Raw genomic sequence first — 25,941 nt, 5'->3', positions numbered from 1 at the left:
CTGCTCCGGCCGGACCCAAGCCATTCCGCTTTTTCTCCCTATTTTCCTTTTCTCGCTATCCCTCCCTGAAAGCGCACTCCTGTCGTCCTGCCTCCTTTCATCTCTCCTCTCTCGGGTAATCTGCCTTCGCAAATCCTTACCCCAATCCTTCATTACTCTTCAACCTTCCTACTCTCCTGCCGCTGTCCCAGGCTTGACTCCCTCTTAGATAAGCCCACAGCTTCCCTCTGTGGCTCTCTTGGCATCCTATGAAGGGCCCATCGAGGTACTCGTCGCTGCTGCCTTATGAGCAGCAACCCCAACTGTCCCATCCGACTTTCTCCCCGACTTTCCCGCCCAGCGCGCCCACTGGGGGCAAATCTTCCCAATCTCCTCCCCATCCAACTCATCCCCCCCCCCCCCCCCCCCCAAGCGCTGACCCTGTGGAAGCTGGCAGTGGGGCAGCTATCACCGACCCTCTCCACATCTCCCTCCAGAATGTCCATTCACTTGCAAACAAGGCCTTTGCCATCCAGGAGCTTATCGTGGATGACTGCATCGATATCATGGCCCTGATGGAAACTTGGTTGAGGGGTGATGACACCTTACCCTTAAATGAAGCGTCCCCACCTGGCTATATCTTCCACCACTTGCCCCCATCAGACTGCCGTGGTGGCGGTGTGGCTCTCATCACCAAATCACACCTTGGTCTGTCCCCCTACTCCTCTGGCAGTTTCTCTTCCTTTGAGCTTCTCGCCTTATTCCATCCCTCTCACCTCTCATTTAAAATTCTTGTTCTCTACCGCCCACCCAAGTACCATAAAAATGTTATTACCGAGATATCTTCACTGTCCTCCTTCAGCCTCTGCACCGAACGACTTCTCATCCTCGGTGATTTAAACCTCCATCTCCATTCATCGTGCTCTCTCTCCTCTGAGTTCACCAGCCTCCTATCCTCCCTTAATCTCTCCCTCCATGTAAACTTCCCAACCCATATTCACAGCCACCCCCTCGACCTTGCCATCTCTCGTGGCCTCGCTACTCCCATCGTGTCAATTGCAGATAAGGCCATTTCTGACCATTTCCTCGTATCGTTCTCCACCAACATCCCCCTTCCCACACCGCCCCAAACCCTACTTCCTTCTGTGTCCGCCCCTGGAAAAAACTCTCTCCCAACTCTCTTACAACTGCAGTTATGAAATCCCTCCATTCACCATGACATTTCTGCAGCTACCGATCTGCTCAACCACACCCTCACTAGGGCATCTTTGATGCCCTAGTCCTTACTAAAACAATTGCCCTCTCTCATCCTGGCCGCTCCCCCTGGTATGGCTCTCATCTTCGCTCCCTTAAGTCCAAGGGACGCAAACTTGAACGGATATGGCAGACAACTGGCTTAGCCACTCACCGCCAGACCTGGCTGGACCACATAAAGCACTATCGGGCCCGGCTCTCGTCTGCCAAAATTGCCCACTATTCCAGAATCATTCTGGAATGCAAGATAAACCCCAGCTCCTATTTTCTACTGCTAACCGTCTTCTTAAACCCCTCTCCCCTGTCTCCTCCGCCCTCACCTCCAATAACAAATGTGAGGAGCTCATGGACTTCTTTGTCTCTAAGATTGAGACCATCTGATCAGCTGCCTCTGCCACTTCCCTTCCTTCCCCTAGCCCACTGGGCCAAACTTCCTCTAAGGTTCCCCCCTGCCCTAGCCCTGAACTCTCATCTTTCTCCAGTTTCTCTCCGATCGCCCCTCGTGACTTCTCCGCGCTCATCTTGTCCATGAGACCCACTTCCTGCTACCTCGACCCTATTCCCACCAAACTGCTGACCACCCAACTTCCTTTTCGGGCTCCCATGTTAGCTGACATTAATGGTTCTCTCTCCTCAGGTACTGTTCCCCCTCTCCCTCAAATCTGCCCTCATCAGCCCTCTCCTCCAAAAAAAAAAAACAACCCTTGATCCCTCCGTCCTTGCAAACTACCGCCCCATATCCAACCTCCCTTTCCTCTCAAGTCCTTGAACATGTTGTTGCCTCCCACATCCGTGCCCATCTTTCCTGGAATTCCATGTTTGAATCCCTCCAATCAGGTTTCCGCCCTTGCCACAGTACCGAAACGGCACTCCTCAAAGTCACAAATTACATCCTTTGTGACTGTGACAAAGGTAAACTATCCCTCCTCATCCTTCTTGACTTGTCTGCAGCCTTTGACACGGTTGACCACTCCATCCTTCTCCAACGCCTCTCCACCGGCATCCAGCTGGGTGGGACTGCACTCGCCTGGTTCCATTCTTATCTATCTAGTCATAACCAGAGAACCACCTGCAATGGCTTCTCTTCCTGCTCCCGCATTGTTACCTCTGGTGTCCCCCAAGGATCAATCCTTGGCTTCCTCCTATTTCTCATCTACATGTTGCCTCTTGGCGACATCATCCGAAAACACAGCGTCAGTTTCCACATGTACGCTGACGACACCCAGCTCTACCTCGCTATCTCCTCTTGACCACTCCACAGTATCTAAATTGTCAGACTGTTTGTCTGACATATAGTTCTAGATGAGCAAAAATTTTCTCCGAGTAAATATTGGGAAGACCCAAGCCACTGTTTTTGGTCCCTGCCACAAACTCCGTTCCCCAACCACTGACTCCATCCCTCTCACTAACATCTGCCTGAGGCTGAACCACACTGTTCGCAACCTTCGTGTCATATTTGACTGTGAAATGAGCTTCCGACCACATATCTGCAGCATAACAAAGACTGCCTACTTCCACCTCCAGCATCGCTCGTCTCCGCCCTTGCCTCAGCTCATCTGCTGCTGAAACCCTCATCCATGCCTTTGTTACCTCTAGACTTGACTATTCCAACGCACTCCTGGCTGACCTCCCACATTCCACCCTACGTAAACTTGAGGTCATCCAAAACTCGGCTGCCCGTGTCCTAACTCGCACCAAGTCCCGTTCGCCCATCTCCCCTGTGCTCGCTAACTTACATTGGCTCCTGGTTAAGCAGCGCTTTGATTTCAAAATTCTCATCCTTGCTTTCAAATCCCTCCATGGCCTTGCCCCTTCCTATCTCTGTAATCTCCTTCAGCCCCACAACCCCCCAAGATATCTGCGCTCCTCTAATTCTGCCCTCTTGAGGATCCCTGATTATAATCACTCAACCTTTGGTGGCTGTGCCTTCTGATGCCTAGGCCCTAAGTTCTAGAATTCCCTGCCTAAACCTCTCTGCCTTGCTACCTCTCTTTCCTCCTTTTAAGACGCTCCTTAAAACCTACCTCTTTGACCAAGCTTTTGGTCACCTGTCTTAATTTATCCTTACGTGGACCTGTGTCAATTTTTTTGTCTTAAAATACTCCTGTACAGCGCCTTGGGACGTTTTACTATGTTAAAGGTGCTATATAAATGCAAGTTGTTGTTGCTAGGATGACTCCAACCACTTGAGAGTTTTTCCCCTGATTCCCATTGACTTCAGTTTTACTTGGTCAAATGCTGCCTTGATATCAAAGGCAGTCACTCTCACCTCCCCTCTGGAGTTCAGCTCTTTTGTCCAGGTTTGGACCAAGGCTGTAATGAGATCTGGAGCCGAGTGGTCCCAGCAGATCCCAAACTAAGCATCAGTGAGCAGGTTATTAGAATAAGTGCCACTTGATAGCACTGTCGATAGCACCTTCCATCACTTTGATGATTGAGAGTAGACTGATGGGGCGGTAATTGGCAGGGTTGGATTTGTCCTGCTTTATGTGGACAGTGCATACCTGGGCAGTTTTCCACATTGCCGGGTAGATGCCAGTGTTGTAGCTGTACTTGAACAGCTTGGCTAGAGGTACGGCTAGTTCTGGAGCACAAGTTTTCAGCGCGACAGCTGGGATTTTGTCGGGGCCCGTAGCCTTTGCTGTATCCAGTGCGCTCAGCCGTTTCTTGTAACAGAAGTAGTAGAAGCTAGACCTTAAGGCAACCTGTTGAAAAATAAGGAGTCTGAATATCAGCAGAGCAATGCCCGTCAGTTAAAGCAATAATAATGCTAAGTAGTATTTTGAGTTACTTTAAAAAGAAAAAAATAATCAGCTAGCAGGAGTTGTGCTAGCCAAAAAGGCCTGCGAACTGATGCACTCCGATTCTGTATCAAGACCAGCAATTAAAAAGAGCACATAAGATTGAGGAACATAGGAGGAGGATTATGATTATGTCACTCCACTGTTTAAGAAGGGTAAGAGATAAACTAGGAAATTATAGGCCTCTTAGTCTAGCATCTGTTGTGGGGCAGTTACTAGAATCTATTGTTAGGGACAGAGTGACTGAGCACTTGGACAAACATGAACTGATCAGAGAGAGCCAGCATGGATTGTAAAGGGTGAGTCATGTCTAACGAACTTAGGATATATTAGCCCTTTGAGGGGGTGCAACGCAGATTCACCAGAATGATACCGGGGCTAAACAGGTAAAATGATGAGGACAGGCTGCATAGACTAGACTTGTATTCCTTTGAATATAGAAGATTAAGGGGTGATCTAATTGAGGTGTTTAAGATGATTAAAGGATTTGATATGATCGATAGAGAAACTATTTCCTCTGGTGGGAGGGTCCAGAATATGAAGGCATAACCTTAAAACTAGAGCTAGGCTGTTCAGGGTGATGTCGGGAAACACTTCTTCACACAAAGGGTAGTGGAAATCTGGAACGCTCTCCCCAAAAAGCTGTTGAGGCTGGGGGTCAATTGAAAATTTCAAAACTGCGATTGATAGATTTTTGCTAGGCAAGGGTATTCAGGGTTACGGAACCAAGGCGGGTAGATAAAATTAAGATACAGATCAGCCGTGATCTAACTGAAACAGGCTCCGAACTGAATGGCCGACGCCTGTTCCTGTGTTCCTGTGAAAGTAGAAGGTGGACATGGAGAGGATGAGAGGTGCAATGGCAAAAGAATTATTGCCATTTAGAGAAAAAAACAGCTGATAGCGGCAGAAGGGAGAAGAAAAGATTCGTAGAGGTAATGCCTTACAGTCTATTTCTTAGTATTTCTGGTGCTGGAATGAAAATTGTTGCTGAACAATAGGAGTTAAAAGCAAGCAGAGCTGAAAAGCTGTGGGATGACGTAGTCATGTTAAGATTTTTAAAATTGCTATTGGCTTGAATGCGAAGAATTTGAGGCATTTGGGGTTATTGTAACCAATATAAATACAATAAATGTGCATAGTTAAAGATGATTAAAATGTATAATAACTGATTCTTTGGAGTCAGATTTTGATATTAATTAGCCAGACAATAAATGAATTTTTTTGAGGTCAGTTGAAATTCATTTTGTGGTGTTGATCCAGTGACGTCTGGGGATTGATACTGCTTGACAACTGGTTTGAGCTAATAGGCACCAAACCAACTGAAGAGAAAAGCAAGCAGTGCAATACATTAAACCAGTGCTGCTGTATTTAGTGCCACCAGGCTTCAAATGTGAAGGCTTGCAATTTACTTACTTCAATGACTAGTCTTTCCTCTTTTTAACTCTGGGGCAGGAATAAAATGTGCTAGTGCACTTCCTGCTATTAAAATGAAGTTCCACCCTTTAAAATGAAGTTTGGGATCTGGAATGTCGGGACCCTAATGGACAACCCCAACAGTGACGGACCGGAACGCCGTACTGCTATCGTTGCCCAGGAGCTCAGACGTTTCGACATTGACATCACCGCCCTAAGTGAGACCCGGCGGGCAGGGGAAGTCCAGCTCAAGGAGCAAGGCGGTGGCTACACCTTCTTCTGGAAAGGCAAACCTGAAGAAGAACGCCGCCGCCTCCATGGGGTAGGCTTCGCCATAAAAAATGAACTGGTTGAGCGTCTGAGACTCCTAGTGGTATTAACGAGTGCCTCATGACTCTTCGGCTCGCCCTAGCCCAGAACCAGTGCGTACGCCCCAACATTGGAAGCCACAGACGAGACCAAAGAGGAATTCTACTCCAGCCTCGAACAATCCCTGTCCCGAGTCCCAACGAGCGACAAGCTGATCCTCCTTGGTGACTTTAACGCCAGAGTTGGAAAGGACACAGACCTCTGGGGAGGTGTGATCGGCAGAGAGGGGGTTGGGAAAGCCAACTCCAGCGGTACCCTCCTCCTGTCGAAGTGCTTAGAACATGGCCTCGTCATAACCAACACCTTGTTCGTCAGCGAGACAAGTACAAGACTTCATGGCAACACCCTCGCTCCAAGCACTGGCATCTGCTGGACTATGTCATCGTCCAAGCGAGGGACTGCAAGGACGTCCGCATCACCCGCGCCATGACAGGAGCTGATGACTGCTGGTCAGACCACCGACTAATCTGCTCTGTCATCTCCATCAACATAGCCCCAAAACAGTGGCGGCAACAGAAACAGTGCCGCAGGTAAATTAACGTTGGAGCACTCTAAGACCCCGCTAAGAAAGCTCTATTCAGCCTGTGCCTCACAAACAACCTGACGACTCCCAGTGATGCAGAGACACAGAGTGCCCACAGCACCTGGTCTGCACTCAAGGCCTCCATAATCAGCACCTGTGAAGAGACGCTCGGTCACTCAACCAGGAAACACCAAGACTGGTTCGACGAGAATGACCAGGAGATCCAGGAGCTAATAAGCCGCAAGCGCAAGGCATTCCTGATCTGTAAACAGCAACAGAACTTGAGACAAGAAAGCAGCTCTACAGAAGCCTGAAGGCCGAGGTCCAACAAAAAACTCGTGACCTAAAGAACAGATGGTGGGTGGAGAAAGCGCAGGAGATCCAGCAGCTAGCCGACAACCATGATGTGCGTGGATTCTTTAGCGCAGTCAAGACCGCCTACGGCCCAAGCACCCAAGGCCCTACCCCACTGCGGGCCAAGAATGGGGAGATACTCATCAAGGCAGTCAGTGCCCGCTGGAAGGAGCACTTCGAAGATCTCCTTAACCACGACTCTGTCTTCAACACGAGTGTCCTCAACTCCATCCCACAGCATGCTACCCGCCACCATCTCAGCACAACCCCAGCCCGGTATGAGGTTGAAAAGGCCATCCGACAACTGAAGAACAACAAGGCCTCAGGAGCAGATGGAATCCCTGCCGAGGCACTAAAGCATGTCGGAGAAGCATTACTGGCGCAAATTCATGAACTAATTTATCTGGAAGGAGGAGAGCATGCCAGGGGATCTCGGAGATGCCGTAATTGTGACCATCTTCAAGAAAGGTGACAAGTCCGATTGCGGTAATTAAAGAGGAGTTTCCCTGCTGTCTGCCACAGGGAAAGTCATCGCAAGAATCCTCCTCAATCGCCGCCTCCCAGTGGCCGAAGAGCTCCTCCCAGAGCTGCAATGCGGATTCCGCCCACTAAGGGGCACAATGGACACGATCTTCACCGCACGTCAATTACAAGAGCAATGCAGGGAACAGCACCAATTGCTGTACATGGCCGCCTTTGATCTCACAAAGGCCTTCAACACTCAGCCGTGAGGGATTATGGAGTGTCCTCCTCAAATTCGGCTGCCCTCAAAAGTTTGTTACCATCCTCCACCTGCTTCATGACGACATGCAAGCCGTGATCCTGATCAACGGTTCCACCACCGACCCAATTCACGTATGAACCGGGGTCAAGCAAGGTTGTCATCGCACCAACGCTCTTCTCGATCTTCCTTGCTGCAATGTTCCATCTCACCCTCAGTAAGCTCCCCACTGGAGTGGAGCTAATTTACAGAACAAACGGGAAACTGTTCAACCTCCGTCGCCTCCAGTCCAGATCCAAGGTCGTCCCATCCTCTGTCGTCGAATTACAGTATGCAGACGACGCTTGCGTCTGCGCTCGCTCGGAGGTCGAACTCCAAACCATCGTCCACACCTTCACCGCGTACGAGAGCATGTGCCTTACGCTAAACATCCGTAAGACAAAGGTCCTCTACCAACCTGCCCCCGCCACACACTACTGCCTCCCGATTATCAAAATCCACGACAAGGCCTTGGACAACGTGGACCACTTTCCATACCTCGGGAGCCTACTGTCAACCAGGGCAGACGTCGACAACTAAGTCCAACACCGCCTTCAGTTTGCCAGTGCTGCCTTCGGTCGCCTGAGGAAGTGTGTGTTTGAAGACCAGGACCTCGAACCCGGCACTAAGCTCATGGTCTACAGAGCAGCAGTGATACCCGCCCTGCTGTATGCCTCGGAGACATGGACCATGTACAGCAGACACCTCAAAGCACTGGAGAGGTACCACCAATGCTGCTTCCGCAAGATCCTGCAAATCCATTGGCCGGATAGGCGCACCAACGTCCGTGTTCTTGCTCAGGCCAACATTCCCAGCATCGAAGCTTTGACCACGCTCGATCAGCTCCGATGGACGGGTCACATCGTCCGCATGCCCGATACGAGACTCCCAAAAGAAGCGCTCTACTCGGAACTCCGACACGGCAAGAGAGCCCCAGGTGGGCAGAGGAAATGCTTCAAGGACACCCTCAAAGCCTCCTTGGAAAAAGTGTAACATCCCCACCGACACCTGGGAATCCCAGGCCCAAGACCGCACAAAGTGGAGGAGAAGCATCCGGGAAGGCGCCGAACACCTCGAGTCTCTTCGGGAGCAAGCGGAAGCCCAGCGCAAGGAGCGCACTTCAACCCAAGCACCCCACCCACCCACCCCTTCAACCACCGTCTGCCCCACCTGTGACGGAGACTGCAGGTCCCGCATTGGACTCATCAGTCACCTGCGAACTCATTTTTAATGTGGAAGCGTCATCCTCGGTTCCGAGGAACTGCCTAAGAAGTTGTTACAATGCATTTAGCCAGTTATACAAAACATGAAAACCATGTTCTGAATCTCCATGCAGGAAACACCACCGAGCTGATCCTTTTTAATTTTTGTTGCAGGAAACGTTTAAGATTCGTGCACGAGCTATTCTCTTGGAGGTTCTTCTTGCAAATGGAAAAAAGCTTCTGATTGACACCCACACGTCTGACTCGACAGAGAGGATGTTAGAGGTAAGTTTTCGCCTTCCTCTCCCTTCCCCCAAATCTCCTAAGGCCATGCACATTGTACAACCCAGGAGGACAGGTCATTGGTTGGCCGAGCCTCACCCCCATTTACACTGCAAGAAAGAATTCCGCAACCTCCCTGGTCTGTACTGAGGGAGTGCTGCACTGTCAGATGGGGCATTAAACAAATGTCTGCTCTCTCCTGTGGATGTAAAAGATCTCGAGGCACTATTTCGAAGAGGAGCAGGGAAGTTCTCCCTGGAGTCCTGGCCAATATTTATCCCTCAACCAGTGTCACTAAAACAGATAATCTGGTCATTATCACATTGCTGATGTCAGGCTAACTGGCCTGTAATTCGCTGTTTTCTCTCTCCTTCCTTTATTGAATAGCGGGGTTACATTTTCTACCTTCCAATCTGCTGGGACCATTCTAGAATGTAGATCCCATAGCACTATTTTGAAGAAGAGCAAGGGAGGTATCTCTGGTCTCCGGGCCAATATTTATCCCTCAATCAACATCACGAAAACAGATTATCTGCTCATTATCACATTGCTGTTTGCAGGAGCTTGCTGTGTGCAAATTAGCTGCCGCATTTCCTACATCACAACAGTAACTACACTTCAACAGAACTTAATTGGCTTTAAAGAGCTTTGGGACATCCCAAGGTCGTGAAAGGCGCTATATAAAGACAAGTCTCTTTTTCTTTGTATGTTTTGTTGCCGCACCATATGGTGCACTTTCCTGCTGAGCTGTTGGAGAACATCTCATTATTTTTTTGTACAAAAAAAAGCAATAATTTAGATATGCAACTGAAGAGCTGCCAAGTTAACTTAGTAAAGGTTTCTTCTGTTAAGTGTTTTACTAGCCCAAATGCATTTATTTGGCAAACCGAAGTTGTGTGTGTGTGTGGCCTATTCATGGGGCGGGGGAGGAGGGGAAAGGCATTGAGTAACTGCTGTATTAGATTTGTTTACTTGATTAACACATTAAGTGACTGGGCACTATATTTAACTAAAAAGGAGCTTGTATGGAATGCAAAACCTTCAGCTGGGTGTGGTCATTGCATTGGTCAGAGTAAACAGTTGTGCCGGTATCAAGTTTAATACATGAAGTCAAAGACATTTTGCGTAGTCACTTAGCCTTAAAATGCAGTGACCTTTCTGAAATGCCACTTTGTAAAGGACAAACCAAATAACACTAATTGCTGGTTCAATTATGAAAAATTTGCAGTATTACCTGTGTCAACTTCCTGAATGTGTTACTTTGCATTGGGTTTGGAGAGGCCTGGGTGATGTGATTTATAGTGGCAGATTTTTTTTTTTAAAAGCTGGAACTGCAGCAGGGATCTACAGAAGATTTATGGGGCTGCATTATATTTTCCACAGCCTTGTTTTTAATGAAACCGGCAAACTTGATTGTGCCCTTAGGCAGGTTTGCTAGCAGCTTGAGTTGCTGTGTTTAGATTGCTGCATTATTGTGTTAAATAGCTATTCCATTTTGATTTGAGGGTGCGGAGACGCTATTTAATAGGCTGTAACGATATTTGTTTACACAGCAGTCATTTCTACCACAGTTTATGCCCACTTAAAATTTTTTAGAAGTTATATATTTAGCTGAATAGACTGAATTGCAGCTATTTATTGTTCCTTTTTAAAATTAATGGTCTGAAACAAATGTGCAGTCACGTGCAACTTCGTTACAAAATATACCCTTAATGCAATTATTTAAACAAGATGTTCTTTTAAAAAGACAGGCACGTGCTTAACTCCTTTTTGAGGAACAAAAAGTGGGTCCCAGGCACTGTCTGACGATGTAGAGCTGTGCCACACAGTTATGGGTTCGATTCCTGGTCTGTGCTGAATTAGCTGATTTTAACATGGGCAGCACTTAGGCTGCTTCAGTCGGCCTCAGCGTCTCTAGGCTAGGCATAGTCAGCAACTTGTGTGGGATATTAGGGGAGCAGGACTCTGCAACTGTCAGGGTTGTGTACTATTGGGAATTTTACTGTGGTAATGGGGGGGTGGAGAGAGGAGATAGAAGGGCTTTCTGTGCTTGTAAAAATAATTTACAGGAAACTTTTTTTATCCGGCACCGATGGGACCGGCGTGGTGCCAGTTGATCAGAAAGTCCGGATTACAGAGAGGTATATTTACCAAGGTACGAGAGCCCCGTACACGGCCACAGGTGCAGGAGCCCCGGTTACACGGCACGTGTGTAGGAGTCCCGGTTACACGGCCACAGATCCAGGAGTCCCTGATGCACGGCCACAGTGCAGGAACCCCAGTTACACGGCCACTAATATATAGTAAAACTTACCTGAACCTACTCCTGAATTTTGCCGGTTAAGACAGATTTCCGGATAATTTAGGTGCCGGTTAAAAGCGAGTTTCCTGTACTGCAGAAAATAGTTCTTGGTTTCCTCATCAAATGTGGAAGAATATTTGTTTAATAGATATGATCTTTCCAGCCTTGCTGCTCTGTGAAAGCGCTGCCTGTTTAGTATTTAATGTGATGTGAATCAGCTAAAGTAATTTGTTTTATTTTAGAGCTGTGGATGTACAGGGATTCTAGGCACTGCATGACTCTTGTCAAGCTCCCAGCCTGATTTTTTTTTTTGCTTTCTTCTTTGTGTTAATGAGGATAGCAAGCTGCAATTTGCCAGTGTACTAAACCAGTAAAGGAGAGCAGTTATTCCCCCTCCCCAAGTTAATGCCTGTTGGGTTAGGGAGGGAATATTAGCCTGGGTTCTAGTTTCTGATTTGTTACCCTTTCTGCTGGAAAGTGCCAATTATTCGTGTGTGATCCTTGATGATTGTTGACCGGGAAGCATCACAAGGAACGTAATCCTATCCTTAACTGACGTCTCTACACGCACTTGCGACAGGAGTCATTGGATAGCCATCTGGACTAGGAACCCTGGGTCACTGCGACTAATTGTAGCGTCCCCTAGTACCCACCCAGCTGCCCCTGATCTGTGTGAGTCAGCAGCTCGCTGGATAAACTCGCTGGACCATTGGGGGAGTTTCAGTTCTGTTCATAACCCAATGTTTGTCAAGCTCCTTGTTTGTGGAGGTAAATTACATAGTCTTAAACTGCTTTTAATGTCTGTTGCCCATATTTGTGTTCGAGGCAGGGGACAGTTTTTATTAATCTCTAATCTTGCTTGAGGCCAGTTTTTTGCACTCCAGGGCTCAAGTCTTGCAATCACAATTTAAGTAAAGTAACCTACTCCCATATACATAATCCATGTTTTTTGTCATTTTCAAAGAAGTGGGTTACATCCCTGCACAACATTCTTTTCTCTAACTCGAACAAGTTCACTTTTGGCAGCCTAGCCTCCGTTGGCTTGAAGTGCCAAATTATCATTAACTCTTCTCTGAATACCAGGTGTATATAAATAAAAACAGAAAATGCTGGAGATACTCAGCATCTGTGAAGAGAGAAACAGAGTTAACGTTTCAGGTCAATGACCTTTCGTCAAAACTGGAAAAAAGCAGGAAATGGAACTTGTATATAAATGTTGTGTGCGAGCAGATAAGTAACTTTCCTTAAAAAATATGGAAGCTTTTTGATGGGCTTCTGAAGGTTGGAAGTGGCGGACACGCTTTCAACTCTACTTTCCTGGATGAATTTAAATTTTTCTTCAAAAAAATAAAATGTAATGCCGTGTGTTGGTCTGCTCCACAGCCAGAAAATCCTTTTTGGATGATCACATGATCGGGCTTGGTTGTGATCCTTCCAAGTTTGGACAGCCTGTTGACGCTCCTTGTCCAGGCTCACCAGGGAGAATGACGACTTGGACAAGGTAGCCGAGGGTTGTTGGTAATCGAGAAACAACCAGAAATGGCACCTTCAGAAAGGGGTGGGGTGGGAAGAGGAGAAATAATGAGAAAAAATGTGTTTTTAAAAGAAAATAATTGCTGGCTTTCATCACTGCTGGTCTGAAGGAATTGCTTCATAAACCGTGAAGGCTTTCCATGTATGCTGTTGGTTAATGGAGTCTTAAATTTGTAAATTCCTGATGACTGTATGTCTCTTATTTCTGCACCAGATGCCTCACAATAACCTGCTGGTTAATTGATTTTTTTTAAAGGTTGCTGCCCAGAAGATTGAATTGTCGAGGCAGTTTTTGGAACACTTTGCCCTGTATCTTGTTTGTGAACATACTAATGGAGGATATTCTGGTAAGTTCCAAACTAATTTAGCTCCGTAGGGTATTCAAGATATCATCCTTGTGGAAGATGCATTAGCTTCATAAGTGCACGTTGTCAGAAGTATATATAAATGCATATATTATGTCTTTCACAGTTGATCCAAGATTTCCTGTGAGGCTGCAGTTTTATTCAATAAATTATATAAAGAAATGGTTATTATGGAACTGCAAATATCTGAACGTAGAGATCTATAATTGTAAAATAACTGCATACTTTCTAGTGCATTTCTCTCTCCCACTCTATCTCTCATATCTGGCTTATAATTGTATTAGACTCTTCATGTGATGTATTGCTTATATTTCCAGTAAACACACGGTACCAGCATTGTACGTGTTTTCTTATTTCTCTTTGTCTATTAATTTTTAGAGTTTTTATAGACGGAAGATGAGATGACAAAATTGAAATTCTTCAATTTTTCACAATACTATAGCTGCAGCAATATGTTTAATGTCTCAATCTTGATGGTTTGTGTTCACCAAAACATGAACAGGTGCGCATATTCACTTGTATCTCAGCTTTTATAATAAAAGGTTTAAGAACTGACCTTTTAACATCTGCACCATTTTGATGGAGAAAGTCTGTCATGACCCTGTCCATTGTGGATTACGTAATGTTTAATGCAGTACTTTCAAAACTTCTGCCTATGGGCGCCCCCTTGCAAAATGCTGATTTATACCCATGAACGCACTGCAAATGGTTACACAGTCCTGGGGACCCCTCTTTCCTTCCCCACCAAACCCTCAATCCTAGCTTTTTTAGGTGTCCGCCTTGGCTCGGTGCGAGCACTCTCTCCTCCGAGTTAGAAGTGCATTCAAGTGGCACTCCAGAGACTTGCGGACACTCCAACGAGTACTGAGGGAGTGCTTTCAGATAAGGCATTAAACTGAGGCCCATCTGCTGTCTCAGGTGGATACTAAAGACACCATGGCACAGTTTGAAGACGAGCAGGGGAGTTCTCCTAATGTCTTGGCCAACATTTATTCTTCAAACAACATCACTTTAAAAAAAAACAAAAAAAACACATACAGCTTATCTGGTCATTTGTCTCATTGCTGTTGCATTTCCCTACACTACAGCAGTGACTACATTTCAAACGTACTTAATTAGCTGTTGAGCACTTTAGAACGTCCTGAAAGAAGTCACGAAAGACACTATATAAATGGAAGTTAGTTCTTTTTTTTCCAAAAGACAGTGCCAGCTACCCATATAAAAACAGATCTATCATTTGCAGAAAACATTTTTTTATTCATGTGCAGCAGCATACAGAACGTGCTAATAAATACAGAATTCTCATGGCATTCTTCCAATGTCCCATATCCCCTGCTCGAGATGAACTGAAACCCTGCAAACCCAGTTTATAAACTTCTGTCCCAGTGCTTCCACTCCAGATATTCCCAAAGCCCATATCAGCTCTTATACTATAGTCATAACAAGTAACCATAGACAACACAGGTCTTTTAAAATGAGGACAAGATAATTAATGTGTGTAGACAACACCAGGCCTATAACTTTATGAGCACAAGGTCAGGTTAACTATAGGTATTGGCCTTGTGCCGGTTTAGCCTGTAAGCCCAATTCATATTCGAAATGGCTGTAAAATCTCACTCTTAGAAATGTGCAGATATTGGCAGCAATGTGCTCTATTGCCTTGACTTGGCCAAGTAACTATTACTTATTGGTGAGTGAGCATCTGCAACCAGAGAATGTAATTAACTAGCATTGAGCTGACGGTCTCTAACCAGAAAATGTAAGTACAGTATCCCAGTGTGGAGTTGCAGCTGGCTGGCACCGAGTGCTAAAATACTATCTTTGTAAGATTGAGCGACCCAAGTGTGCAGTATCCGTGCCCTCGGTCACTTTTATCAAACCTTCAGAGATTGTGTGTGATTGAGCCCATCGTGCCTGTGCTGACTCTTTGAAAGAGCTGTCCAATTAGTCCCACCTCCTCGCTCTTTCCCCATAGCCCTGCAGTAGACTTCCATTAAAACAAATTGAATATAATAAATTATATACTTGAGGATGGGAATAAAAAGATTTTCAAGAGTATGATGATTTTATGTTGTCTGTTTCATATTCTTGGGGCAGTGCTGAAAAAGCTGAATGCATTTGAGCTGCCATATGTGAGTCTATGGAGCCTGCAGGACGAGAACTGCAGAATAATGATCAGGAAAAGGTGAGTGCAGTATATTTTCCTTGGCAGCATATTTTTTTAAAAAGCAGTTGTTTCTTTTCGATTTTCTATGTTCCCATGCTTCCCAGTCGTGTTGATTATCTTCAGTGAGAATGCAATAAAGATGCTTGCTTTTCTGAAATTGATGGAAGCTAGCTATTCACTACAGAACTGTGGGAATAGCAAGTTCACAGTGATAACTAGGAGGCAGCATTTAATTGAATGTAAAACCCTTGCTAAGTTTGCGTCGAGCCAGCCAGTTTTATTGTTATTTTTCCCCTGTGTCGTTTCCTTCCTATCAATGACTTTTAAACAGCAATGAAAGAGAAACATTGGGGCTGTTGCAGCTTGACGTAAAGAGAGTCTCACAGCTAGGGCTCCCTTAGCTGCTATTTAAAGACTTTATGTTGTCTATGATTTTGTATTCTTTAGTTTGTTCATTTCTAATTTGATTTTGTTTCATTATTAAGCGCTTGTTGGGTGTACTGATTTGGAGGAGCAGAGCAGTGTAAGGGAAGGGAAAAATTACAAACGAATGTAATAAGGATGATATTTTCAACTTTTTAAAAACTGTAACATTTTTATCAATCTTTTTAAAGTGTTTTTTGTTTAATTCAAAGCATTTTTTTTTAACTTGAAACTTCCTGCTTCAAAAATGTTTTGTGGTTAATTCTGTCACCCCTAGATGGCATTGGTATGTCATTAGTGGAGCCATCTTTGAATAGTTAGTCAAAGTGAATATGATTGGTACAGCTTTGTTGACTAAAATAAATATAAAACCTTTATCAATATTCTATGTGCATTAAATTATTTATAAATTAAATGAGGTTAAAAGCATGCATACTTAAACTATTAGACTTGTATTTATATAGCACCTTTCGCTACCTCAGGATGTCCCAAACCGCTTTACAACCAATGAAGTACCTTTTTTGAAGCGTAGTCACTGTTGTAAAACACAGCAGCCAGCTTGCACACAGCAAGGTCCCATAAACAGCAATGTTTTATTGACCAGATAATCTGTTTTTAGGTGTTGGTTGAGGGATAAATGTTGGCCAGGACTAGGATATTGAGAGAACCCCTCTGCCTTTTGAAATAGTGCCATGGGATCTTTTACGTCCACCTGAGAGCGCAGACGGGGCCTCGGTTTAATGTCTCACTCGAAAGACAGCACCTCCGACAGCTCAGCACTTCCTCAGTACTGCACTGGAGTGTCAGCCCAGATTTTGTGCTCAAGTCTCTGGAGTGGGACTTGAAACCATAACCTCCTGACTCGGAGGTGAGTGTGCTACCAACAGAACCACAGCTGACATAGATATGTATACTCTCAGACGGGTATTGAACAGGCCAGAATAATGCTTGCTCCATTCTTCCTCTAGCTCACAAGAGCACCCATTCTACATCAGTGTGAGTTTCCCTGCCCCACCATTTCCCCACACAAAACTTTTCTTGTGTTTTTTGAGCGTGGAAGAGGGGCGGGCCATTGATGGATCCTTGGAGGACCCTGGAAGTGATGATGCGGGGTGGGGAGAGAGGCTGTTGCTTGAGATGCTTGGGCTGCGATTGGATAGGCAAGAGTGGAAAGAAGTGAAGGCAGTCTCGAGGAGTGGATGTTGATGGTAGTCGAGAGAGAGGAGAGATGTTTATTCCATCAGTCATTGATGGATTGAAACTCAGTTCACCCTTGTATCGATATACTAGATTGGGCTTTTCGTCCTTCTGAAGCAAATTAAGATTTATGGTTCACTGATCTGATAGGTGAGACATATTGAGGGGGAAGACAACTGTCATGCATGATTTCAGTAACCTTTTTATGTCTGTATATCAGAAGAAAAAGAGAGTAGAGGGGAAAGAAGTGTGTAGTGGGAGAAAAGTAGTTAATGGCTTTGAAATTGGGCTGCTCAGCACCTTTTTTTGGGTGCTAAATGGCCTCCAATAAGCTAGGCAGGAAGCGCATGTTCATTACAAGCTGGAAGTGCGCCTCCCGCCATATTGGTAAACACCAAAAGAAAATGCATGCAGTACCCACGCCTGGAAAAGGCATATGCAAATAAGGGTCCACTTTGCGAATTTATTTACCCTGAGGCAGCTGTGCTCATGAAAGCCACGTTTGGTGTGGCCTAACGGGTGGCTGCAGGCCACAACCAACCAGGTAAGTGTTTAAAATATACCTTTCTCTCTCCACGGATGCTGCCTGACCACCTGAACGTTTCTAGCATTTTCTGTTGTTGTTTAAAATATACTTACTTGATTATGGAGCTGGGAGGAGCAGGAGTGCTCCTCCAGACCGTGTTCAAAGAACGTGGGCTGCTACTCTCTCCTGATCATGGCCACTGCCTCCTCCGGCCCCCCACCCCCAGCGTGACCGACGCCGATGCCTTTTCAAAAAGCCATGTTATTTCATGGCAGTGCAGGAAAGATGGCAGATGGGTATGGGGCCAATGGACAGCAGCAATGCCTTCTACTCCACAGCTGCAGGTAACGCGGTCTCTTTTGAAACACAGGCGATAGCTGTTGGGAATTGCAGGCAGTGTAGTGCACAGTGCCGCCTCCTCCGCTCTCCATGCTGCTCTGCCAGTTGGGTTATGTGTATCTATGAATGCTGCTCATCCTCATTCCAGAAAACAAAGAGATCACTGTGTGAGCAGGACCATTTGCCTCGCCTTGAATCATTTGTTGATCCCACTTGGTGTGAAGAATGATTTATTGACGTCATTTGTACATTTAAATCTAGTGATTTTTCTCTACACGGGCCCCAGCACATCAGTAGCTCCCTCGTGCCTCAGTGGACAACACTGCACAAGCGAGTCAAGGTGTGCTCTGAGCAGCAGACTAGTCACAACTTCCACTGACACACAGGCCAGAAAACCATCCACTTCTGGGTGGTGGTCTGGCAAGTGAAGTGGGGCAGGGTCCCTCGGTCAAAATTCTGCACCAGAACTGGCCACCTCGATTTCTGCCATGATTTCCCTTCTGTGGCCCTGATCATTCAGCTGGCAGCGCATCCGTCAGAATCAAATGAATGGGGGAGGGGGGGTGGGTGCGGTGCTGATGGGGAATGGCTTAATGCAGAGTTGTGATTCTAGAACACGGATTTGACCAGGAGGCAAGTCTACTATGTTGAAACTGCAGTTTCTGAGTAGTCAAGTCTACTATGTCAGACTGCCATGTATGGAAGCAGTAACTGCTTCCAGTACAGAAGGGACAACAGCTCTTACAGATCCTCCTAATGTCTGGTTGCCAGCTACATTGATCTCCTAGTCTGCCACATTCGCCAGGTTCTTCCTCGCTTCGTGCCCTGCCTCCCTCATTGCATTGCAGATGCGGGTGCTGGACTCCTTTAATTGTCCCGCCATCAGCACCGTGAGAGAAGAGCCTGTCTCCACTGCCTGCCCGTGAGACCAGTGCTCCTCAACCATTGATCTTTAACGGCCTCGGCACCTGAGAGCTTGGTCTTGGAATCCTCAGCGGAGGCCTCTTGCTTATGTCACCTCTGGGGGGAGAGGGAGATGTCTCCTCAAAGTTGCCCACCAGCTCCTCCTGCTTTGGGATTCACCCAGTGATATTTGCTGTGTGTAGGTAATACCGTCACCCTGAATGAATCTATCTGAACTGTTGCTTGAGTAAACCAGATGCCAAGGCAGAATGGGTGGATCAGTGCAGGAAAGGACCCTTCTGGCGGCACCAGGCTGCTCGGATGCTTTTTTCTCCAGGCATTCAGCACCTTTTGAGGGATGCCACTGACTTGTGCATCATAAGGTTGTGCCGCCCTTCAGTATTGCAGTGTTTTCTTGCACCTCGTCGAGAGCTGACTGCTGCCATTGTAAAGGCTTTAATGTGATTCTCTCTCAATTTTTGACCCTTGCCCACCTGGAGCTGGGTGGTAATCATTTGAAGTTTCATACACCAAAATCCAAAGAGAACCCAGTGAGGAGGAACACAACTAATTCTGAGGCCAGGCCGAGGGGCACAAAATAGCTACTTCCCTGGTTTAGGGCTGGCCAAACGGACAAGCAGGTGAATGAAGTAACTATACCAGTTAAGCAGTCTGGCAAACCAGGCCCAACTCTATATAGAGAGCTGAACGGCACCAATTTATGCCAGTCATACACTATCAACATGATCAACTGAAAACAATAAAACAATCCCTGACCCCCACACAATGTCCCAGTCACCACAACTCTGAGTGTATATTTTGATGGAGTGATTACTGAGTGTGGATACTTCCGGTTTCCAGTCAACCTGTGATGTCATCGTCCTGACTGTTGGGGGAGTGATGCCTCCACATTGAGCAGCCTCCCATCTCACTTTGACTCTGAAAATTCTCCACGCCAGCCAACACATCTACTTGTGAGCCCCTTCAAATATGTAACCCCGTGAACAGGCACTGCAGGATCCTGCGGGGCACTGTAGCCATTTCTGAGGCTGAATTTGGCAAATCCGCAGCAGTGACTATTTTACATAATTTGAGTTGCAAGGTTGGTTTGGTGAAGCGCATTTCATTCAATAGGAACGGGTGAGGGTGATATAATGACAAGTGACATCACTGGCAGAGGCGTAGCTTTAGCGTGCGTGAGACTGACGTCATCGGGTGGCCCGGCACAGGCGCGGTGATGTCATAGAGTGGCCGGCGCAGGCTCGGTGATGCCATCGGGTGGCCCGGCGCAGGCTCGGTTATGCCATCGGGTGGCCCGGCGCAGGCTCGGCGATGCCATCACAGGTTGACTGGAAACCGGAAGTATCCACACTCCGTAATCACTCCGTCAAAATATACACTCGGGGAGAGAGTTGAGGTGACTGGGACATTGTGTGTGGGTCATGGATTGTTTTATTGTTTTCAGATTTATTGGCTAGGAAGTGGTGTGGGAGGGGGTGGGGTGTCACCTTTAACATTACAAAATGAATAGTGATAATGTGTCCTTATTTCTGGGTTTTGGACCGTCTGATGGTGTTACCTGTTGCGGATTGCCCCCCCACCGTGCTCCTTCCAGGCACGTGCTTCCCTCCACCCGAACCCCCACCCCCTCCCAGGTGCTCTGCTCCCTCCGTGCTCTGAGCGGGGAAGAATTGTTTTTACCCAGTGAGTTGTGATCTGGAATGCACTGCCTGAAAGGGTGGGGGAAGCAGATTCAAAAGGGAATTGGATACATATTTAACAAGGAGAAATTTGCAAGGCTATGGGGAAACAGCATGGGAGTGGGACTATTTGGATAGCTCTTTCAAAGAGCCGGCATGATGGTCCGAATGGCCTCCTTCTGTGCTGTAAGATTCTATGGGGGAAAAATTGAGTCGCGCCCCCTTTAGGGTGCTAACTTCGCCAGCGCCCTGAAAAAATTAGCACCCCCACGGCTGAAATTCACTGGCAGCGCCCCAAGAGGGAAGTGGGGTGCTACTGGAAGTGCCCCGCCTCCCTCTTGGGACGCTACGAGTGAATATCGTAGCTCTATGTACCACGGCGCCACGGTACTGCAGGCCTAGCGCAGCGCAATCCAGGGCCCAGCTGGGCCACCAGAAATTGGAGTGTCGGCAAAAGAACCCGGCACTCGAAGTGCCAGGCTCACGGAGTGCAGCCAGCTCTCCGCGGAGGGGCTGCAGAGGAGGCCAGGGACGGCAGAGGGGGCAGGTGCTGGCAGGCGGCCTGCAACAAAAATGGTCGCCCGGCACCTCCCCTTTAATTTGCGCCGCCCCGGCCGCAGGTAGGCCCTCCGACCCCGTCGGACATGGCGTCCGGTGGTAAGTCAGGGTGCTACCGAAGATCGCAGCCAGGGCGCTGCGCACGGTGATGACGTCATCGCTGGCGGTGCAGGAAGTTATGTCCTGGTGCCTTGGGTGGGGGGGGGGCGGGGAGCTGGAGTAAGAAACACACTGCATTCTGTTTAGGTTTTATATGTACCCTCTTAGGGCGCAAACGGGAGGCGCAAAGCCACCGAATGTGAATGAATTCATAATCAGGCTGGTCAAAAACCAAAGTTTTTTGGTTTTAAACAAGAGTAACTTTGATGGAATGTGGAAGGATAAGGTTGGGAGAAATTACGTGTTGGTTAATCTATAAATCGACAGTGGAATCTATTTTAAAAGATAACTAATGGATTACAAAGCAATTATGTACCCTATAAGTCAAAAGGGGCACTTGTGGGGTGATGCAACTCCAGTCTGAGAGTGATTAGCACCCATATTAAAAAGGCAGCTTATACGACAAAGAATAGTGGCAGGAATGAGGACTGGGAGGACTGTAGAAAGTAGCAAAAGAAAGCCAACAAAGTAATATGGAAGGCAAAAAAGGAGTATTTTATTTTTGGTTCTTAACTCTCGGCATTTTTTTCACGTTTCTCACTGCGGTATCTCTTTCTATATTCCCAGTTCAATGAGTTTAACAAAATGTTTAGTGAAGTTATGTCCTGGTTCCTTTGCGGGGGTTGGTGGGGGAGCTGGAGTAAGAAACACACTGCATTCTGTTTAGGTTTTATATGTACCCTCTTTAAAGGGGAGAGAAGGTGGGAGAGATTTCCACTGCTTATTATGTATAGTGAAAGTGCATGTTAATGATTTCACTAAGTAGACTTCTTCTCCACCCCTCCAAATACTTTGCAGCTGTCAAGTTTATAACTTAATGAGAAGCATAAAATCATAGACGATTACAATACAGAGAAGGGGGCCGTTCAGCCCATCGCTGCTGTGCTTGCTTTCTGAGCGTGCTATCCATTTAGTCCCATTCTGCTGCCTTTTCCCCCATACGCTTTAACAATGTTTCGGTTTCAAATATTTTTCTTCATTTCCTCTTTTTAAAAAAAAAAAAAAAAGCTGTTCTGGATTCGTCTTCCACCACTGGTCATCCTGTTTAAATCAAATACAGAAAATGTTTGGTGATCTGGCATATTTATTGAAGGAACATCTCTGTTCAAAACCTCAAGTTAGCACAGAACGTTTCAAATTTCATCAGATAAAACAGGAGGAGGGATTTAACCAGTCTTGACTGAATTAAGGAGATTGTGGACTGTGATTTTTTTGTTGTTGTTGTTGAAGGGGAGATTATCGACCACAGCAATAACAACTTGCATTTGTACAGCACCTGTAAGGTAGGAAAGCACTCGAGGCGCTTCACAAAAACATAAACAGACAAAGTTTGACAACAAGCCAAAGAAAGAGATATTGGGAGGGATGACTAAAAGCTTGGTCAAAGAGGGCATTGAAGGAGGAGAGGGAGGTGAAGAGGCGGCGGGGTTTAGGGAGGGAATTGCCGAGCAGACTGTTGAAGGCACACCAGCCAATGATAGGGGGGGAAGATTTCGGGGGATGTGTAAAAGGCTAGAGTGGGAGGAATGCATAGTTCTTGGAGGGTTGGAAGGCTGGAGGAGGTTATAGAGATAGGGAGGGGTGAGGCCATTAAAGGGATTTCAACCCAAGTTTAAAATGGAGGCATTTGGGGGGGAGTGAAAGCTAATGTAGGTCAGTGAGCACAAGGGAGATGGGTGAACAGGATTTGGTGCTGGTTAGGATACAGACAGCAGAGTTTTGGATGCGCTGAAATTTCCGGAGGATGAAAGATGGGAGGCCGGCCAGGAGAACATTGGAATTTATGCCTTTCTCACCTCCAGATGCAACTATTCCAAAGTTCCCATTAGATGGAGAGTAATTAATGAGGAAGCTAATTGTAGACTGCAGGAAGATATCAATGGACTGGTCAGGTGGGCAGATAAGAGGCAAATGGAATTCAATCTGGAGAAGTGAGAGGTAATGCTTCTGGGGAGGGCTAACAAGGCAAGGGAATACACAATAAATGGTAGGATACTGAGAAGTGAAGAGAAACAGAGGGACCTTGGAGTGCATGTCCACAGATCCCTGAAGGTAGCAGGACAGGTAGATAAGGTGGTTAAGAAGGCATACGGAATACTTGCCTTTATTAGCTAAGGCTTAGATATAAGAGCAGGGAAGTTATGCTTGAACTGCATAAAACACTAGTTAGGCCACAGCTAGAGTACTGCGTGCAGTTCTGTTCATCACATTACAGGAAAGATGTGATTGTACTAGAGAGGGTGCAGAGGAGATTTATGAGGATGTTGCCAGAACTGGAGAATTTTAGCTGAGGAAAGATTGGAGAGGCTGGGGTTGTTTACTTTGGCACAGAGGAGGCTGAGGCGAGACTTTGAGGTGTATAAAATTGAGAGGTCTAAATAGAGTGGATAGGAAGGATCTATTTCCCTTAGCAGAGAGATCAATAACCAGGGGGCATAGATTTATAGTAATTGGTAGAAGGATTAGAGGGGAGTTGGAGAATTTTTCTTCACCCAGAGGGTGGTGGGGGTCTGGAACTCGCTGTCTGAAAGGGTGGTAGAGGCAGAAACCCTTATCACATTTAAAAAGTATTTTGATATGTATTTGAAATGCTGTAACCTACAAGGCTACGGACCAGGAGCTGGAAAGTGGGATTAGGCTGGATTATTCTTTTTCGGCCAGCACAGACACGATGGGCTGAATGGCCTCCTTTTGTGCCGTTAATTTCTATGAAATGAGGGTTTCGGCTGCAGATGGACTGAGATGGGGCAGAGGTGGAAGTAGCCAGTGTTTGTGATGGAGAGGAGATAAGGGCGGAAGCTTAGCTTGGTTGCCGAGGATGCCGAGGTTGCAAACTGTTGGCTTCAACCAGACAGTGGCCGGGGAGGGGGCTGGATTCAGAGGCGAGAATACGGAGTTTGTGGCTGGGTCAGATGTGTTTGCGGTCAGTTCAACGTAATTCAGAAAAACATTCTAGCAGAAGTTGTTTTAACATTTTTAGAGAAAAATACATTTGACATTGCCCTTTAGTATGGAGGCTGCAGGTAAACAAATAACAGCCCACAGTGCATGAGAACAGAACCCTGACTGGAGGGAATGTTTTTACAAAATGATAATGTGATCAGATTAGACATAAGTAGAAAGTGTTCTAGCTTAAGGCCAAAATTTATAGCAAATCCTTGAGCAATGAGGAGTGAAGTAATTCATTTTGAAAGGAAAAATGAGGAGAGGCAGTATAAACTATATGGTGCAATTTAAAAGTGAATGCATGAACAGAGAGACCTGGGGTTCACATGCATGAGTCTTTGATGGCTGGACAAGTCAGTAAGATTGTTAAAGCATACGGGATCCTTGGGTTTATTAATAGAGACATAGAGTACAAGAGCAAGGCGGTTGTGGTAAACCTTTATAAAACACTGATTGGGTCTTAGCTGGAATATTGTGTCCAATTCTGGGCACCACACTTTAGGAAGGATGTCAAGTCCTTGGAGAGGGTGCAGAGGAGATTTACCAGAATGGTCCCAGGGAAGTTATGTGGAGAAGCTGGGCTTGTTCTCCTTGGAGAAGAGAAGGGTAAAGGGAGATTTAAGAGGTGTCCAAAATGATCAGGGATTTTAATAGGGTTGATGGGAAGGAACTGTTTCCACTGGCAGGAGGGTCGGTAACCAGAGGACACAGATTGAAGTTAATTGGCAAAAAATCCAGGAGGGAAATGAGGAGAAATTTTTTTACACAGAGTTATGATCTGGAATGCACTGCCCAAAAGGGTGGTGGAAGCAGATTCAGTAGTAACTTTCAAAAGGGAATTGAATATATATATTTGAAAAGGAGACATTTTCAGTGATCTGGAGAAAGAGCAGGGGAGTGGGACTAATTGGGTAGCTCATTCAAAGAGCTGGCACAGAAACCATGGGCTAAATGGCCTCCTCCTGTGCTGTATGATTTATGAATGTGATTGAATTCATCATTAGGCTTGAAAGGGAGAAAAGCTTGCCAAAAACCAAGGTTTTGGTTTTAAACAAGATTAACTTTGATGGAATGTGGAAGGATAAGGTTGGGAGAAATTAAGTGTTGGTTAATCTATAAATCAACAGTGGAATCTATTTTAAAAGGTAACTAATGGATTAGAAAGCAATTCTGTACCCTGTAAGCCAAAAGAGGCACTTGTGGGGTGATGCAACCCCAGTCTGAGAGTGATTAGCACCCGTATTAAAAGAAGGCGGCTTATATACAGCAAAGAACATGAATGAGGACTGGCAGGATTATAGAAAGTAGCAAAAGTACGACAAAAAGGGAGTATTCTATTTTTTGGTTATTAACTCTCTAGACATCTCTCTTGTGTTCAGTAGCTCAGGCCATTTCCCCAGGCAAGCCTTCACAACTTCACAACCGCCATCAGTGTGCCTTTACCTGTCCAATATCTAGGTAATTTTTAGCGAGCCTCTGGGTCTAACTGGGAACTCCTCTCCACTGTATTTTGTCTTGCATACATGATCTTTCTCTACTTCTTATCAGAGTCACAAATTACATCCTATGTGACTGTAACAAAGGTAAACTAACCTTCCTCATCCTTCTCAACCTGTCTGTTGCCTTTGACACAGTTGACCACTCCATTCTCCAGCAGGGTGGGACTGCACTCACCTGATTCCATTCTTACCTATCTAATCGTAGCCAGAGAATCACCTACAATGTCTTCTATTCCCAATCCCACATCGTTGCCTCTGGTGTCCCCCAAGGATCTATCCTTGGCCCCCTCCTATTTCTCATCTACACACTGCCCCTCGGCGACATCATCCGAAAACACAGCGTCAGTTTCCACATATATGCTGACGACACCCACCTCTCGACCC

At 46.2% G+C, this 25,941-nt stretch overlaps 1 protein-coding gene across 1 annotated transcript in view; it reads left to right on the top strand.

The window, feature by feature from the left end:
- The window catches only part of LOC147115160 (sorting nexin-31-like), a 101,878-nt gene that overhangs the window by 17,594 nt on the left and 58,343 nt on the right, over window positions 1–25,941 (top strand). Inside the window, 3 exon segments of the mRNA XM_085993462.1 lie at window positions 8,833–8,943; window positions 13,032–13,122; window positions 15,238–15,325. Of these exon segments, the coding sequence (XP_085849588.1) occupies window positions 8,833–8,943; window positions 13,032–13,122; window positions 15,238–15,325 (290 nt within the window).

Source organism: Somniosus microcephalus, chromosome 7 (genome assembly GCF_052327205.1).
Source record: "Somniosus microcephalus isolate GS21.2 chromosome 7, FLI_Smic_1.0, whole genome shotgun sequence".
NCBI lineage: Eukaryota > Metazoa > Chordata > Chondrichthyes > Squaliformes > Somniosidae > Somniosus > Somniosus microcephalus.
The sequence above is the reverse complement of the archived record's forward strand: the minus strand, read 5'-3'. Positions and strand labels throughout refer to the sequence as shown.